Raw genomic sequence first — 18,247 nt, forward strand, 5'->3', positions numbered from 1 at the left:
TGACAGCACTCAGGCAGCGTGGGATCTCGTGCCTTACTCTAAAGCTGAGGGCTGTTATTAACGTGAAGATGGCAGCAATAAACTACATTCCAGACGACGCCTGGTCTCCGCTTTGTGACTTTAAGGGGGAGAGAAGCGGGGCGGGACGGGAAGATGGCGGCCGTGGCGCCTCCCTCTCAGCCGTCACATGCTGCTGGCGGCGGAAGCGGCGCGGCCTGCCCCGCTGGCTGGGAGCCGGCTCGGCGGCACCATGGGCTGGCTGCGGGCGGCCGGCGAGAGGCTGCGGCAGCGGGTGCGGGGCGCCGAGGCGCTGCGGGAGACGTGCCGGCAGTACCCGCTGTTCTGCTGCCTGCTGCTGGGGCTGGCGGCCGCCACCCTGCTGCTCAACCGGTAACTCGGCCGGGGGGGGGGGCTGTGAGCCGGGTGGTGGTGCTGCCTGGCCTGGCCTCACCCCCGTTGAGATGCATACAGGTATGAAGAGTAGCGTCTCCTTTCTTCGTTCTTTGTAAGGTACCTTCACGTCCTGATGATCTTCTGGTCCTTTGTGGCTGGCGTCGTCACCTTCTACTGCTCGCTGGGACCGGACTCACTCCTGCCCAACATTCTGTACACTATCAAATACAAGCCCAAGGTAAGAACCTGTTCCTCTTTACGTTTGGCAGCAATGCATGTGGATGGCAATCCTTCTTTTAAAGCATTACACACCAATACCACTTATTTCTGCATACTGATGGATCTTGTGGCATGTGTGTGGTGATTAAGACCGGATTCCTCGTGTGCTTATGCATAATCCCATCAAATCATTGGGTACGTAGACCTCTGAAGCTTGTTGCTGGATGTGGCTTTTTAACCATTTTCCTTGTTTGTCACTTGGTATTTCAGAAGTAAGTAGCTTTATTGATCATAATCAAACAGAATCACAGAATGACCCGTGTTGGAAGGGACCTCAAGGATCATGTAGTTCCAACCCCCCTGCCTGGCAGGGCCACCAAACATACACCTTTACTAGATCAGGTTGCCCAGGGCCCTGTCCAGCCTGGTCTTGAACACCTCCAAGGACGGGGCATCCACAACCTCCCTGGGCAGCCTGTTCCAGGGCAAACATTTCTTAGCGGTGCTGAACTCCAAGGTAACAAAGCATTTCTATAGGAGAGAAGGGGATAGACTCTTTAGCAGGGTCTGTGGTAATGGAACAAGGGGATATGGCTGCAAGCTCATACAGGGTAGATTTAGGTTCAACATAAGGAAAAAGTCTCCTACAGTGCTGGTGGTGAGGCACTGGAACAGGTTGCCCAGAGATATGGTTGATGCCCCATCCCTGGGGATTTTCAAGGTGAGGCTGGATCAGGCCCTGGTCAACCTCATCTAGCTATGGATGTCCCTGTCCATTGCAGAGGGGTTGGATGAGATGGCCTTTAAAGGTCTCTTCCAACTCTGAAGATTCATTGATTCTATTTTATGAAATCCTTTTTTCTGTCTTCAGGGATACAAGCAGGGCAAGAATTGTATAGAAATCATTTGTTCTAGTTGCAGACGATTGTATGGGGAAGTGACTGGACATATGAGAGGGTATCTGTCATCTTAAACTTTGTTCAGCAAAAGTGCTTTTTTTGTTTGGTTCAGTGGTTTCTCATACTGTGCCTTACTGCCCTGTTTTCCTGCTGTGAAACAGCTTTGTCTTTCTACCACTCAACTCTCTGTAATACTCTCTGCATACTCTAAAGAGAAATTTACTAATGCATCAGTATATTATAAGAACCATCATTTCAGAGAGTGTAAACTTGTCCAAATATTTTCTCTCAGCAACTGGAACTGCCGGAGCTATTTCCTCATGGTCACAGTTGTGCTGTGTGTGGCAAAGTCAAATGCAAGAGGCACAGGTAAATTAAATATGTGGCACTGACAGTCCTGTTGTTTATCACATTTTGTGTATGTCAGTGGGAAAACTGCAGTATTGTTGCATCAATTTGTCTGTGCTTTCCAACAGACCAGCTTTGCTCCTGGAAAACTATCAGCCATGGCTGGATCTGAAAGTGCCTTCCAAGGTCGACGCGTCCCTGTCAGAGGTAAAGGTTGTTTCATTTCTTTAGTTCCTTGCAGTTCAGTGACTTCTTTAATTATATGTTTTGTAGGCCTGTAACTTCTGGCTTGACAAACAAGTCAGAGGTACTTAGTGTTCACGTTAACTTATCATTTAAGAATCAAATCAGAAGAATAAATGCTGGGTGCAGAGGCAAGATGGTTTACTTGTTAACAGAAATGTGACTGTTCCTGAATGGCATCCTTAGAACTCAAGAAAGGTCTGTGCACGTTGGGAAGTACAGGAGGCAGATCAGGTATAAATAAGTGCCTGAAAAACACATCTGATTTAAGTGTATATCAGCCTACTTGGTTGGTTCAAGTAGTGAAAAGTTGTTTTGGTTTATATTTGTTCCATTTTGTTGCTGTTTCATGAAGCTCAGTAGATAATTTTCTGTCCTTTTGAAAAGCTAAGAAAACATCAAGACCTTGGGTGCCCTAGTTTCTATTTGTTTAGAATTTCTGCATTGGAGCTCGGTGGTAAAAGGAGGAATAGATGTTGTGTCGGAAGCGAACAGAGCCATTTGTGTCAGCTCTCACAACTGAGAACCTGGTGTGCAAAGCCAACTAAAGTGAACTGTAATACAGCTCTGTGTTCAGAGCACACCCCTTAGCAAGCTGAAAAACAAAACAAACTCGTGCAAAAAAAACCTCAATACAGGGATATCTTGTTAACACCCTTTAGTTTAACAGCATGACTTCTGTATTTCATAAGCAGTTATGTTAGCTAGTGAAGTTCTTTAGTATGTTTCTCAGAAGGGAACCTCTCTGTGAGTTATCTCTCAGGAGTGATCTTTTGTTGCCATACAATGACATTTTGTATTTGATTGCTGATACTGTAGTTCTGCTTTTACCAAAACAATGTGAGTCTTTTGTTGGTGGATTTTTTTGTTGTTTCTTTGTTTTAACTTCACTGGCTCCTCTGGACCTGCTTTATTTAGCAGCATAGACTTGGCTTTTCTATATCTATGCTGCATTTCTTATTCCTTTCTCTTCTTTGAGTGCTCAACTGGAGGGTTCCATGCATTCCTTCTGCAGTGTGGCAGGGTGATAACTTTTGGTGGACGAAAATAGACTTTTGTTCACACACTTGAGTCACCTTTTTCACGTGCTGTGTGTAATGCTAAATCTTCCTGTGCTGTTCCCTGTTGCAACCCTTCTGTACCGGTTAAAGGTTCTGTCCACACCTTATTCTTTCCTTGTCATCCCCTGCACTGGGGATGTGGCACTTAATGTGCAATTGGAACTGGATACATGCTTAGGGTTGGAAGGAGAGACTGCTCGTGTTTTCTTTTGTGGGTTAGTCACATGTTAGAGGGAAGCTGATACAGCAAGAAGTGAATTAAGATTAATGAGATCCCAAAGCAGTGTTGGAGCTCAGCCTGCTTTTGAAAAAGCAGATTCTCCAGAAAATTAGAATAGTTCTGTTTTTGTTTTTTATTCTAGATTAGTGTTTCTAGTTCTTCTTTTGTCATAATATACGGACTTCTCACATTAGGTCGTAATGATAGTTCATCTTGTTTTCTAGTTTCATAATCCTTTGCAGCCTTGCCTTGCTTATCTCGCCATTGTATTGTTTTGAACAGTAAGAGAAACACATGCTTGGACTTTCCTCCCTCCCTTCATTCACGGCTATTGTTATAACTGAGCTTTGAACTGCCTCAGCCATGCATCTGTCAGTGTTTGATCATTTGGGTTGTATCCTGTATAAAGAATACTACATTGACTTCACTATAATTCTGTTTGCAGGTTTTTTTTTCATTCTTTTGATCAAGGTGTTACAGATTGTATACAGGAGAACTGAATTCTACTATTTAGTCAATGAGCTCATCTCTACTTACAAAAGAATATTTGCAAGTCAAACCTACAGAAAGCTGCTCAGGTGCTTGTGATCAGCATCGTTATGGAAATAGGCCAGTGGGTCAGGGTGCTGTCTGTTGATCTCACCAAATTTTCATTCATGTTTAGTTTCTCAGATTCTTGCTCATAGTATGAGACCAGATTTTTTTCTCTTTTTTCCTTCTAGAAGTGAAAAATGGACAAATTAATGGCATGCTTCCTGCCAGCCTAAAACTCCTGTAGCTCCCTGCAGCCTGCTTGCTTTCATATTAGTTGTTTGTTCTCCCCTCAGGAAGCAGCCTCCGCTATCTAGCTGTGCAGTCTTTTAGGGCTTTTTAGATTGTGTTTGTGGTTTACTTATCAAGTCCTTGCTACTATTCAGTCCAATTTGGCCTGGTAATTCTCGTTCTTCCTCCTGGCAACTGGAGCCTGTACTATGAATGAGAGTCCACAGAAAGCTTGTCTCAGCAGCTAGAAATTTATTAGCTGCGATGTTGTAGTGCTTGCTAGAAATGAATTTCTTTTTCTTTTCCTCCTCAGCTACTTATAGTACTGCTACCTGCAGTATGTTTGGTTGTACATTTCTAATCTCTTTCCAACTGAAAACTTCATGCATTCTGCAGGACCAGTCATTTTGTGAAATACTTGAAAAATAGTTAGGCTTTCAATGAAATGACTCATCATTTCAATTTAGAGCTGGAAAAGAATACTTCATAGAAAAGGAAATTGCTTGTCATTAAGTGGCATTCCTTGAGCTATCCTATCTGCTTGGGTGATATTTTTGGTGTTGCTGGACTGAGTGTGGATGCATGTCATGCTTTACGAGAACGCAGTGAATGGAGCATCATACTTAGCTGCTCAGCAAATCTGTGAATAAGGATTATCTTCTGTGTGTCCAGGACCAAGGGATGATACAGATAACCTGAATTCTAATAGGATATGTCTTGACCTTTGGACCTCAGGATCACAGACACACGAACTTTAGGTGTATTTTGGGTTAGTTGTCTGCCTGGTCTTTGTCTGAGTGGGACTGCCTGCCTGGTTTTATCCAGCAGATAATCATTAATACAGAGCCCTTACTTACAGTATGAATCTGGAGGTGAGAGACGCCAAAAAAAGCCCCGACAAATCATGCAAAATGTTCAGGTGGAAGTCAACAGAATGAGTCTCAAGAAGGCAGGGTAGGCTGTCTGATCTTGCTGATTTAATAACCACAGGACTTTTTTTTTTAACAGAACTTGTATATTTGGCTGAGTTAAGTAGAGTTGTTAGAAATAATTCTTCTAGTAGGATGAGATAGCATCAATAAGTTATGTTAGCAGCTGATAAAGTTGCAGTAATACATTTGATGAATAGGTTTTCAGTTTCAAAATAGCCATCACAGATAATGAAAGCTCAGGGGTAGTGCATTGTAATCCCTTTGAGTCTTAAGGCTTGAAGGCTCTGCTCCACGGGGAAGGTAATCTCCTACAGTTGCTATTTGCTAGGGAGGTGCATAGCAAAAATAGACGAAGAAAGAAAAAGAATCTTTAAACAGATACAGATCCATAGTGTAGATTTTTCTCCAATTCTTTCCCTTTGATAGGCACTTATTTTAATGCATCTCTGGCATGACCCCTGGAAGAGGTTTTGTTAGAAGCTCTGCACGAACAAAAATAATGTTTCAGCACTTGTGAGACTGAATTTTCTAGAGCAGATTGGTGTATTATGTTCTGGCTGTATTACAGAAAGCATCAGTGAAATTGTCTTGGGTACTCTGATCTTTTGCTCTTAAGGCCAGCAGTCTCTTTGCAGACTGCTGCTGGATTGATTTCCTTCCTGTTGTCTGAAAATTAACTTCCAAAGAAGATTTTCCAGATTTATTTTATTTTTCTGGTCTGGGAAGTAATGAGTCTGTGATGTTGTTTCCCCTCATCCTTTCAATGGAAATATAGGGTAGAATAACCAGTTCATGGAGTCCACAATCTAGATACACAAAGTTATCGCAAACTGGAAAGCGTCCTTTCAGAAGGGGTGAAGGAACAAGGATTTCTTCTTCATCCTGAAAAAAACAAAGGGAAGAAAATCCCTGAAGTAAAATAGTTGTGAAAGGAAGATTGTCTTATGAGATCCGAGTTGACAGTGTTCTTAGTAGGGAGGAGAAAAAGTGTGCTCATCAACTGCTTATGTCTGAAGAACTGAGGGGAATTAAAAAGTCTATGATGTGTCTATTACTGAGAGTACTTATATAGTCATGAGTAGAGCCCTAAAGACAGCATACAGTTATTAAGCCTTGGGTTCCTGTAGTGCATCTGCAGTGTGACTGAGAGCAGCCTCAGATGCTGTAAGAGGAATAATGCTTATTCTTATGAACTAGTGTTCTGCTTACAAAGAAGTAAAATTGCTTCTGACAAGTTCTTAGTGATACTAGGAAAAGTATTCACAGGTAGACCAGTAGGCTTATACCAAAAGAAGATTGGAACTCACCCCTCTGGTGAAGGGGCCCTCTATCAATACAGCACTCCTCAAGAAGCAGCCTAGGCCCAAGAGATGCCTTCCTTTCAGTGGCTGAACTTGTCTGAAGCAAGGTTTGCATCACAGAGTGGCCGTAGTACTGTGCTTTGTGTTGTCCATGGTGCTGGTGAAAACAGTGTCACCTTGAAACCTCATAAAAACATCGGCTGATTACTCCTTGCCCAATGTATTGATGATTATTATGCATAATTATTGATCTTACAGTAGGTCTGCGTCATATATAACTGTATGTTAAAATGTTATGATACAGGAGACTGCTCTGTGGTCTCCTCTAACAACTACTTACAGTACACTTGTTTATTTTGCAATGACTTCATTTTTCACAGGTGCTCGAATTGGTCCTGGAAAACTTTATTTATCCGTGGTACAGGTATGAGCTTTACATAAAAGTTACTATTTTCAAATAACATAAAGAAAATAATCATTATTCAGAGGGTAGTGAGGAACCAGCACAGCTGCCCAGAGAAGCTGTGGGTGCCCCATCCCTGGAGGTGCACGAGGCCAGGTTGGGTTGTGCCCTGGGCAGCTGAGCTGGTAGAGGCAGTCCTACCTGCAGTAGGACACTGGGGCTGAGTGAGCTTCAAGGTCCCTTCTAACCCAAGATGTTCTCTGATTCTGCAATAAGCAAACTGTTATCAGCATTCATTTTTGTTATAGGAGCAGGTCTGTTAATGATTGAGATACAGTAGAGGTTATCCTAGAATTTTTATTTCATCCTAAAAACCACATTTTTAGATAATTTATGTTAACTTTTGAAAAACTCTCGCTTGGAAATCTGCACAACTTTGTTTTTATAAAATTTTAAATAAACTGAACTGAAATTATTTCCAGACTAAAGAAATTCTTGTCTATCTCATCTCTGAATAAAATGTAATCTTTAAACATAGCCTTTCAAAAATAAGAATTCTGCTTTTAATTAGGGCAGAAAAGATATTCTAAGTGCTCCTCTTAGCCCTTTTATTGCAGACTGTCTGATAACTTGCTGAGATTTAAGGCTGGGATGGGCGTCTGTGTTGAGCTGAACATGGTAGTATTGTGTAAATAACCTTACAATTAGTAAATAAAGACAATCTTATAGCTGTGGTTATATAAATTAGTGCCTCAAAGTGCTTTGTAGGGAGATACTAACAGAGATTAAAATTTCAACTGGTCTTGCTGCTATTAATACGTTAAAACAACATCCTTTCACATTAAATGGAGAGGTCGAGTTTTGTGATAAAGGCAATTTAGATGTTGTTTTGTTCTCTGCTATTCTTTGTCTGTCTGGGGTCTGGAATTTTTGGGCAGCCTTTTTGGCCTGATTGGTTTTTAATTATGGGCAGCATCTGCTTGTGTCACCTCTGTCTTTGTTGTGTGGTGAATGCGTTTAAGTATAAAACAGCTGCTAGTACAAACAGCAGAGGGAGCTTGAGCTCCATGTATTCGCTGCATTCAAGCTGGAAAACTCAAGGTCTTTAACTTTCAAGTGCAGAAAACTAGGGGGTGCTCTGAGTTTGATCAAGGAAGAAACACAAGGAGACAGTTCGGTGTTTCATATGTTGAAATTAGATATGATTATTTATTTATTTATCTATCTATCTATCTATCTATTTATTTATTTATTTATTTATTTTTGGTGACTGGTGGAAAGTCACTTTCACATTTCACTTGGTTTCGGCCCACAAGGAGATTTGTGTTCTGCATATCACCTGTGTACATCCCGGGTATCCAGGATGACTGCCGTCTGGAGTACAACATACAGTTGGTATAGCATAGCTGGAATCTGTGTGGCTGCAAGTGCAGCGCAAAATGTAGTTGGTACGGAGCCAACCAGCCTAGACCGTGTTACATCTTACTTCTTGGTGATCTGTCTTCTGTTTTCACATGGCTGCACCTCCAGATTTTGAACTGGCTCCATAAATTCACACCCAACTCATCAGAAGCAATGGGCTTCCAGCGGACTGTGCAGTGGGAGTTCAGTGAGCTCTACTGCGATGGTATCTCTGATTCTCCAGCGAAAGAGCCTGGTTCTGAAAGGTTTACAGGTTTCAGCCCAGAAGTTGCAATATCATTTTTGGTATCCTTATCTGTAGATACTTGGTTCTGTGCTTTCCTGTGATCTCCAGCAGCTCTCATGAAGATTAAAATTTAAAAGCAAACATCCCTGAAACGGGTTTAATTTCAAGGAATGAAGTTTAGTACTTAAAATCCCATGAATGCTACTGAAATAGACGGTTATAACTATGTCAATTGCTTGTATTTCTCAAAATGTATTGATTTTATCCTAATACTTATTATTTTTCAACTGTGGATTACAGTTATAAGTTATCCAAGTGTACAGAACTACAAAACACCAGTCAGAGTCGCTTATGTAGTTTTATACCACATGAAGTCTTGCTTTTAACATCTTATATCTGATTTTAAATAGGACAGTTTGATGTTGGAATGTGTCCCTCTTTTCTGTTGCAATTCCAGCTTTCCAGATTCTAACCTACCTTACTGATGTAATACGTTGCTGTGAAAACCTTTGTTCATTGACAGTGACTATAATAAGAGTTTTCTCATTTGCAGATGTAGAATTTTTATTGAATTACCAAGCATAGGCAATTATAATATATAATAAGTACCAGGCAGTTTGCAGCCTTTCATAGTGCTTATTGTAAGAGTCGGTTGAATTTCATAAGGATAATTGATAAACAGGGGAAAAAAAAATCACTTCAGTATTTGCGTATGTTTTTTGTTTATCAGTAGACCCCATAAGACTTTGCATGGACCAGCGGTTGGGTGTGTATCTTTGGAGGTATTTGACTCAGTAACTGTTTATAATGAACAGACTGAGTCTTTTCTTCTAGCGTTTTTCTTTTAAGCTTTTCCTTGAATTCTGAGAAAATGCCGCCAACTTCTATAATGCTTTTAAAATGTTATTTGGCCCTTCCTGCCTCTCACTGGAGATTTGGGGTTTTACAGTTGCTTGACCTTTTAATGAGAATTCAGTCCGCTGTTGATTAAAGGAATGTCTCTGCGGAACTGTGGCGTTTCATGAAAGTACATGGCAGAAAGTCGCGTCCAAGTAGAATTTGCCAAAATAGTGGTTATCCAAGTGTCAATAAACGATTTCTTGGTCCAAATTACCTCATGTATCTTATTATCTGACAAATATTAGTAATACAGTCATACAGTTTGTTTGCTGATCCCTTGGCTTCCTTACAAAGTATGGATATTTGCAAGCCATATTGCTTCCAAAATGTGAGCTGGTGATCTTAAAACAAACCTTCCCTTGCGGTATTTTTATCAACATATGATTAGCTATTGGAGGATCATTGTGTTCCTCGTGCCAGACCACTTTCTTTGAGGTGTATGTTCTTGCAATTAGTTATGTACTTTGTCTGCCAGGTCCCCAGTATCTGTAGCTAAGAGGTCACCTTCAATGTGCATTTGGATGCTAAGTAACCCAGGCTAACACTGCTTTAAAATCTCTGATGCTTAATAACATAAAATGATGCTATGGGCATAACTATTTGCTTTTCAAACAGAACTGTTGCTGCTTGCATTTATATATATGTATATATATATTTAAACAAATGATGTTTGCAATTAGTGCATAGGCAGAAACATTTAGGGGTTTGCGTATGCATTATGCAGACTGAAATCTGTGATGGCTTTTACACATGGTCATTAGCTGAAGCAGCGTGTAGCTTTCTTTGTAGTGTTACTACTCAACTGTTATAGTGCTCTTTTAGCAGTATCTTTACTGACTCTCTAAGGGCCATATATACTTAAATTTTGGTAGGTTTTTATTTATTCTGTTGCATTTTGTTGAGTGCCATTATTAGGATCTCTTCTCCCATCTCCCATTCAAGTTAGGTGCAATTTCTGCATCTAAGACTCAGTATTTCCCATTTTCATCCAATTTCCAGAAAACGTGGAATTAAGTATTTTTTTTTCCCATAATCAACTTCAAGTATTTTTAACATGATTTTTCACTGAACATAATGTACTGCAGCAGATGGAAACTGGTAAGCCAGATTAAAAGTTCAGATGATGTTTTGACACAGTGACTTGGGAATGTACTTTAAGTTCTTTATTCCTTTTTTTCCAAGTAGAAACATACTAAATAACTTCAGTTGTTTCATGTGGCTTTAGGTTGAAGTTCTTGTCTCATTTGCTTTGTAGTTTCTTTATTTGAAATCTTGTAGTGTATAAAGTTGTGGAGTATGCAGGAATGGGAAGATGCAGTTCAGTCTAGCTTAATTGGGGTGGAATGAATAGAAAGCAATTACTGTTTTCACATATGTGGAAGATAAGTTAGATTTTACTTGCTCAAAATCATGCAAATCAGAGAATGGTTTGGGTTGGAAGAGACTTTTAAGATCATCTTGTTCTGCTATAGGCAGATAGTACATTAGGGCAGGAATTGACATACAATTCCAGTTTACCCTCAGACATTTTTAAGACACTGCTGAGTGCACAGCCATGCTGGTAATGCTTTGTGTTTTGCTCAAGTAGAAGACTGTTCAGTCTCTCCTCACACTCCATAGCTTTCAATTCAGTTAATGTCTATTGATGTGCTGCTGTTGGATGTTATTATTCCAGCTTTTAGTATTTTTAGAACTTTAGGTTTTTTGTCACATGTTGGATGAATATAAATGTTTCTTTTTGTTGTTTTTTTTTCTTATTCTTACACAACCTGCTTTTATAACACTGCAGAAATATTACTGATGATGAATCCTCTGTGGATGAACTGAGAGGCACGCTGCGCTTCTTTGCATCTGTTTTAGTTCGGAGAATTCACAAGGTAAGGCCACTGAGAGCTATTCCCACTCTTTCTCCAACTGCAGCTAGTTCTTTAATTTTACAAGTGATAATTCCTAAGTCAATCTTATGGATCATAGTCATACATTAATTTGTATTTTTAATATGTTAACACATACACCCCGTATGCCAGTAAAGTGTTTCAAGTCTGTTTTACAGATATGGCTTCAAAATTTCTGGCTGTTCTAAGCCGTAAGAGATGCTAACTCAGTTTCCAGGTTTATTCAGCACTGGCCCTCCTGTTGAAGCAGTTACTGGAAATGTGTTTTTCCCCCTCCTTCATAACAGCAGTATTTTCTGGGCTACAAGTTGTATGTGCACTCTGTGGTGACTGAAGAGCAGCCTGATTCTGTCCTTTTTATATATCAAATCCAGATGACTTTCTTGTTTACTGGAATTTGAATCTGTTGCTTTTAAAGCAAAGCTGTGGGAAAATTAGGAAATGATCTGTGTAGTACCCAGACAGTATGTAGGGATTTGAAAGTGAAACAGATCTTTCAAAGTGAAAATCTAGAGCGAGGTGTTAACGTTTGGAGTTCCAATATACTCTGCAAGTATTACTTGTATGTACTTCTTGTTTGTAGCTCCTTTATTGTTGCAGAAAAATAGCTGATCTGTTGATCTTGTAATAAGGTATTAACTGTTATCTCATACCAACTGTTGCGTATTTTCTTCTTGAGTTAGAAGCTGAGTAATAATTCATCGTATCTGTCTTTGTTGGTAATAAAGTAATTTTATTCTGTGACTGATATACAACAAAATAACTTAATAAACTTAAGCACGTATAAGTACTAAGAACTACCAGGGAATTATTTGCTTTTGTTGTTCTTTGCACAGAACTAGACTTCATCCACAGTGATCTGGAAATCAAGCTGTATTACTATAATTACTGCAATGGAAGAATCACGTTGTTAACAAGTTGAAAATAAATGCTAACAGCATTGTTTGTAGCATTGTACATGATGTTGTATGCTTTACACACAAGTGTAAAGTGAGCACAGTGTCCATTTACCTAGAGGAGAATGCATTGGTTGTTTCTGAATGATTCTTTTTATGGTTACAATGGGGACAAATTAGTATGTTTGATAGTCATTGTCTTTAAGATGTTTTGGGGAAGAAACTGAAATAGTTCCGTTTTTATTTTGAAACTGTTATTTAGGTGGATATTCCAACTGTAGTAACAAAGAAAATGCTGAAGGCAGCAATGAAACATATAGAAGTGATAGCCAAAGCCAGGCAGAAAGGTACTGTAAAGATTTAACGCGTTTTCAGTTTCAAATGGCAAGTATAAAAGTTTTATTTCTGCATGTTTGTTGATATGTTTGCTAAGTCTTCTTATCATTGCTGCCTCCTTTTTAAAAGCAAACAACCAACATCCAACCAAAAAGATCCTTTCACATTTTTATTCTGGAGTTGGAGGTTGCAAAGACAAGTAAGAAAATGGTATGATACAAAAAATCTCTCGGCTTTCAGTTCTGGTGTATTTGTGTCACCATAAGTTTGGAGTGCTAAACTTCTATATCTGTGTGGTGAACAAGAATGTTTTTGTCTGTTCAGAGCAGCCAAGATCATTTAGCAGTGCTTGTTGAAGGTTTTCTTATGTGTTCTATCTAAGCAATTACAAATGAAGAGTTGCATGTCCGTGTTCTATAATATAACTGTAACTTGGATAGCTTGAATGAGTTCACACCTACCACTGATTTCATGTCTGCTTGTTAATGTGATGAAAATGTTCGTTATGTTGAAGTTATATAATTATGCTCAAAAACAAGGTATAAATGTTGGAAAAGTAGCATCTTTTATTCATATCTAAATAAAAATATTTTCACAAGCCTGGTGTAAAAGTAACAAAGTAACAAAAACTCTGCATTGAGGGAATATTTGAAAAATATCACACTTAATGTTATCTTTTTTTCGCTGGCTGTGTTCCACAGCGCTGTATTTACTAAATGTGGTTTCATTCAACTTTCAAGCGTAGTTGTTTACTTTCACTGAAGTCATGAACTTTCCTCCCTTCCCTCTGCTCGATATCCATAATTATATGCTGTTATCTGAACTTTGGAAATTCTTGCTGATGGTGTGAGTTGTGGGCACAAACAAGAGCATCATCAAATTAGATTGGATTAAGTTGAAGTGAATTTCATATTTCCTTTGATTTCTGCAAAGAAACTGGAAACACTTTTCTCCATTGGCAAAGGCCTGGATTTTAAATGTACAGCGTTGAAAACGAACTGTTTTGTTCAGAGGTTAAATTCAGAAAAGCTTCTGAGGGCAGATGCATGAAATGGCACCTGAAAATGACTTTCAGCAGCACTTCCTAGTAAACGTTGCTAACCAGTCACCTAGTGTGCGTTGTTCAGAGGTAGCTTTCAGGCCTTGCTTTTGCAACTGGTTGAGTTTAGCCTTTTCTGTTTGCTTCCTATATCCTTTTTTATTATTGCTCTAGGAAGTATTTCCTTTCTTCCCGCTCTTCCTGCCTTTATCACTCCTATTTGTGCATACATCTCTACTGTTCGTTACCTATTGCTGCCAGACTGTGTCTTCCTCCTCTCTGCCTTTAGTGATAGCAACTAGGTGGACTTATCAGGCAGTACATGTTCCCACATCCCCCATATCATCTGTTACAACAGAATAATTGGAAAGGACCTACAGAGTTTGCCAAGTCCAACTTGCAATTCTTAGTTATGCCAGATAAGCTAGCTGTCTTCTGTACTAAATTCAGTCAGCTGAAAACAAGCTTTTGCTTTGCAGATAGCAGGAATGTATCCCACACTATCCCAGTGTTTTTTGGCACAAACAGGTGGTGGGTTGTTCACACAACTGGGTGCAAGTTATTGCAGTTTGGTTCTTGTCTTTTGAAGTAACTTGGAGGACTATATAATTGTTACTGCTAATTGGTATGTGTAGCTTTTAACATGGTAAAGCAGATACTCTTTCAACTCCAAACACCTATTTATGAGGCAGTGATGCTGCAGATCCCATGCCAGGTTCTGGTTTGATTCACGCTGTTTTTATATGGGCTAATATATGTTCCTTCATGTTTATTTCTAAGTGTTCTGAGGAGGAAAATGGGTTTAACAGGACTGAATAAATGTTTAAGTTTACATTAATCTAGAATTGTATTGTATGCAAGGCAGTAGGTAGAAGCCCAGTAAAATGGAGGCCAAAAAGGAGGCCAGAAAAAAGCAAAGAAAGATATACTTTAGACAATGCATTTTTTCTGAAGAATCAAAATGTTGAGTTCTTCAGTAGTGATGAATGAAAAAAATCATTGAGGAAATTATGCAAACTGCAATTATTTAGCGAGAGAATTCATATTCCTATGGGATTTTTATTTCAGCATAGCCAGACCCCAGAGTCTAAGACAAGGTTCTTTTTAAAGTTACAACATTGTATTCCTTTGGCAGTTGTACATGTACTGAAAGTATTAGTTTTTGCTCAGATGAAAAGCAGTCACCTCTTATTTCACAACAACAAAAAGCAACAGCCTGTGACTTATTTTTTCCTACTTCCAGTTAAAAATGCAGAATTTTTACAGCAAGCTGCCTTAGAAGAGTACGGTCCAGAACTCCATGTTGCTTTGAGAAGCCGAAGAGATGAACTTCACTACTTAAGAAAACTTACTGAACTTCTTTTTCCATATATTTTGCCCCCCAAATCAACAGAATGCAGGTATAAAAAGTATTTATTTATTTTTTTAAAGTATACGCATATGATATAGTACTATAATTTTAGGGGCAACAGAATGAATTCCAAAGTCATCCTCCTGCTCTCCTTATCCTTTTGCTTGTGTGTTCAAGGGCAGTGCAAGCCCTTTGTTTGTGGATTATTTGATCGGTGTTGGAAGTATTGCAACATACTTAAAATGTGTTTTTAAATACTAAAGTATTTCCCAGTACAATGTAATGTTATTAGCGACTTTATTCCCTTGAAATTTAGTCATTTAGTGTGGGTACTGATTTTATCTATTTATTTATTTATTTTTTAATTTTCAGGTCCCTGGCACTTCTTATAAGAGAGATTCTGCCTGGTTCTGTTTTCCTTCCCTCTATGGATTTCTTAGCTGATCCTGTAAGACTTTAAAACGCATAAGTAATGTTCATTTATTTAATATTAGGGTTTTCATCCTAAGCATATTATGATAAAGCAAATGACACTCAGTAGCTTGCTCACTGTGGGCTTTGTCTGGGTTAAAGAAAAGGAAACTTCGTGGCCACTGCCTTTGTTCACCGCAGCTGATATGGGCAGATAACAGCAGGACAAGGGGAGATGACTTTAAACTGGAAGAGGGTAGATTTGGACTAGATATCAGGAAGAAAGTATTTACTGTGAGGATGGTGAGACACTGGAACAGGTTGCTCAGTGAGGCTGTGGACGCCCCCTCCCTGGAGGCATTCAAGGACTGGCTGGATGGGGCTTTGAGCAACCTGGTCTAGAGGAAGATGTCCCTACCTATAGCAGGGGATTGGAACTGGATAACCTCGAAGGTTCCTTCCAACTCAAACTGTTATATGATTTGAATGCTTAACTGACTGAACTGATTAAAATAGAGCATTAGTGTTATTTCTTTTATTTATAAAAGTAGAATACTGCCATCATTGACTTTCATATAATCATAGAATGGTTTGGGTTGGAAGGGTGCTTTTCAGATCACGTAGTTCCAACACCCTGCTATAGGCAGGAACGCCTCCCTCTAGACCAGGTTGCTCAAAGCCCCATCCAGCCTGGCCTTAAGCACCTCCAGAGTGGGGGTATTCACAGAGTCTCTGGACAATTTGTTCCACTGTCTCACCACCTTACAGTAAAGAATTTCTTCCTAATATCTAGCCTAAATCTATCCTCTTCCAGTTTAAAGCCATTTCCCTTCATCCTGTTGCTACCTGCCATTATAAGAAGTCCCTCCCCAGGTTTCTTTTAGGCCCCCTTCAGGTACTGGAAGGCTGCAGTAGGGTCCCCCTGGAGCCTTCTCTTCTGCAGGCTGAAGAGCCCCAGCTATCTCAGCCTGTCCTCTTAGGGGAGGTGCTGCAGCCCTCTGAACATCCTCTGCAGCATTTACAAATAATTCAGCAAACTATAAGCAGAAGATACTGTAACTGCGGAAATATTAGTAGTTAGAGCTGTTTTATCAGCAAAAATACCTTGCAGATCTTTCCACCACTAAGTGAAGAATGTTTCTATGCAAATCTTGTAGGAAATCCCGACTTGTAAATAATATATATATTTTTAACATTTTAAGTATATATATATAAATGTTAATATGACTATAACACAGTAGTGAAAATATTTCCCTCTAGTTGAGTTTCTTTAATATTAAATTTCTACGATGTTTTCTTCCAGGACACTGTCAACCATTTGCTGCTCATCTTCATTGATGACAGTCCAGTAAGTGCTAACAAAGCTAAAACCAGAGTATTTTATTCTCCTTTTAAAGAAACCCTCTTACCCAATTGTTTTCTCTCTCTTTTTTTTTTTTTCTGCAGCCTGAGAAAGCAACTGAACCTACTTCTTCATTGGTTCCATTCCTGCAGAAATTTGCAGAGCCAAGAAATAAAAAGCCATCTGTAAGAAGAGGCAATGTTTATTTGCATTGCTGTTTTGCCTAATTGTTTTACTTTACCTGATCCTTTTGTTCTACGGCTCTTTGCTTTTATTTTTGTTCTCATTGAAAGTATGAAAATTGACTGGTTTTGGTTTTGTTTTTAATGTCCCATGAAGGTCCTGAAACTGGAGTTAAAGGAGATCCGGGATCAGCAGGATCTTTTATTTCGATTTATGAACTTCTTGAAACAGGAGGGAGCAGTCCACGTGCTGCAGTTCTGCCTGACTGTAGGTAAGGTTACGTGTATGTGCTGAGCTGCATTTGATGATCTTAAAGGGTTTAACCATTTGTATGTTTAAGTGAATACTCAGTCACAGAGTGAGGCAGCATTATTGAGGAAGAGATTACATTTCAGGGTCTGTATTCGTTTACTTATGTACTGGTTCTTGAATGCTAATCTTGGTAATGCTGATGTCAGTGTGGACTTTAGGTCTTAATTATGTTTCTGTTTATTGATAAAGGTTGTCCATTTACAAATAAAGTATTCCTGTAAGAAAAAAACTTCTAGCCGCAGATACAATGTGCAGCTGTGTCTTTTAAATATGTGGTTACTGAAGTATTTATAAAATGAGCTCTGCATTATGAAAAGATTTTCCTGTTTAGACCTAAAGCTTAAAATAAAGAGCGGAAACATAGCAGGAACAGTAAAGCTGCTGACACCTCCTCCTATTTGGTAATCTTGGTTGTGATGTATGCATTAGGTTTTACTGTTAGATGAGTATTGTCTGAAAATCATCTCGCTTTCCATTCATAAGCTTTTCTGTGAAGTTTCTGTAATTTAGGGTGGTTAATGTTGTTTTTTTGTTTTGTTTTGTTTTTTTTTGTTCCCCCCGCCCCCACTGGTGGTTAATTACTGGCTTACCAGTGTAATGCTTTTTTGTTACTTTTTTCTTTTTTTTTTTTGTAACCAAATATTTCTGTGTTTCATAGGAAACAATGGTTCAGCCTTTGTATCCCAGGTCCTTATATACAGCAGCAAGATGGTTTTTTTGTTTTTTGTTTTTTAATTAGACTTTATCTCTGAAATACGCCACAAGTAATTACTGTATGAAAGTAATACAAGGAATCTGCATGCATGCACTTCCTTTGGGCTCAGTATCATTCAGATGTGTTGACTGTTTGTCAGGAAAATCTCTTCTTTCCAAAAAAGAGCCAAGTGGTTGCCATCTTAATGCTAGTGCTATGTATAGAGCAGTGTCTCGGCCAATAAAATTGTCTAGAGATGCTTCTTCTAAGCAGAAAGGTTACTCAAACTCTGGCTATTTCCAATGATCAATATGTTTTAGTAAACTTTGGAATTTTCTTATGTCTAATCCTCTTCTGTGTTTTTAAGGATGTTTTTAAGGATGAGTCTCATTTTAAGGATGAGACTCTACATTAGCTTATAAAACAAAGGGTGAGAAGTAGTTCACTCGGGTTATGGTG

General features: G+C 39.2%; 1 protein-coding gene across 7 annotated transcripts in view; it reads left to right on the plus strand.

Moving 5' to 3' along the window:
- The first annotated feature begins 217 nt into the window (after positions 1-217).
- Positions 218-18,247, plus strand: part of SNX14 (sorting nexin 14) — a 45,519-nt gene continuing 27,489 nt past the window's right edge. For all 7 annotated transcript variants that reach the window (XM_015858883.3, XM_015858888.3, XM_015858886.3 and 4 more), the window contains exons 1-12: positions 218-390; positions 511-631; positions 1,804-1,880; positions 1,988-2,066; positions 6,759-6,802; positions 11,119-11,206; positions 12,383-12,467; positions 14,739-14,895; positions 15,219-15,294; positions 16,561-16,605; positions 16,704-16,784; positions 16,939-17,053. In XM_015858883.3, the coding sequence (XP_015714369.1) occupies positions 251-390; positions 511-631; positions 1,804-1,880; positions 1,988-2,066; positions 6,759-6,802; positions 11,119-11,206; positions 12,383-12,467; positions 14,739-14,895; positions 15,219-15,294; positions 16,561-16,605; positions 16,704-16,784; positions 16,939-17,053 (1,108 nt within the window). In that variant the 5' untranslated portion in view covers positions 218-250. The remainder of the gene's footprint in view (positions 391-510; positions 632-1,803; positions 1,881-1,987; positions 2,067-6,758; positions 6,803-11,118; positions 11,207-12,382; positions 12,468-14,738; positions 14,896-15,218; positions 15,295-16,560; positions 16,606-16,703; positions 16,785-16,938; positions 17,054-18,247) is intronic.

Source organism: Coturnix japonica, chromosome 3 (genome assembly GCF_054131305.1).
Source record: "Coturnix japonica strain WE chromosome 3, WE-NBRP24, whole genome shotgun sequence".
Classification (NCBI taxonomy): Eukaryota; Metazoa; Chordata; class Aves; order Galliformes; family Phasianidae; genus Coturnix; species Coturnix japonica.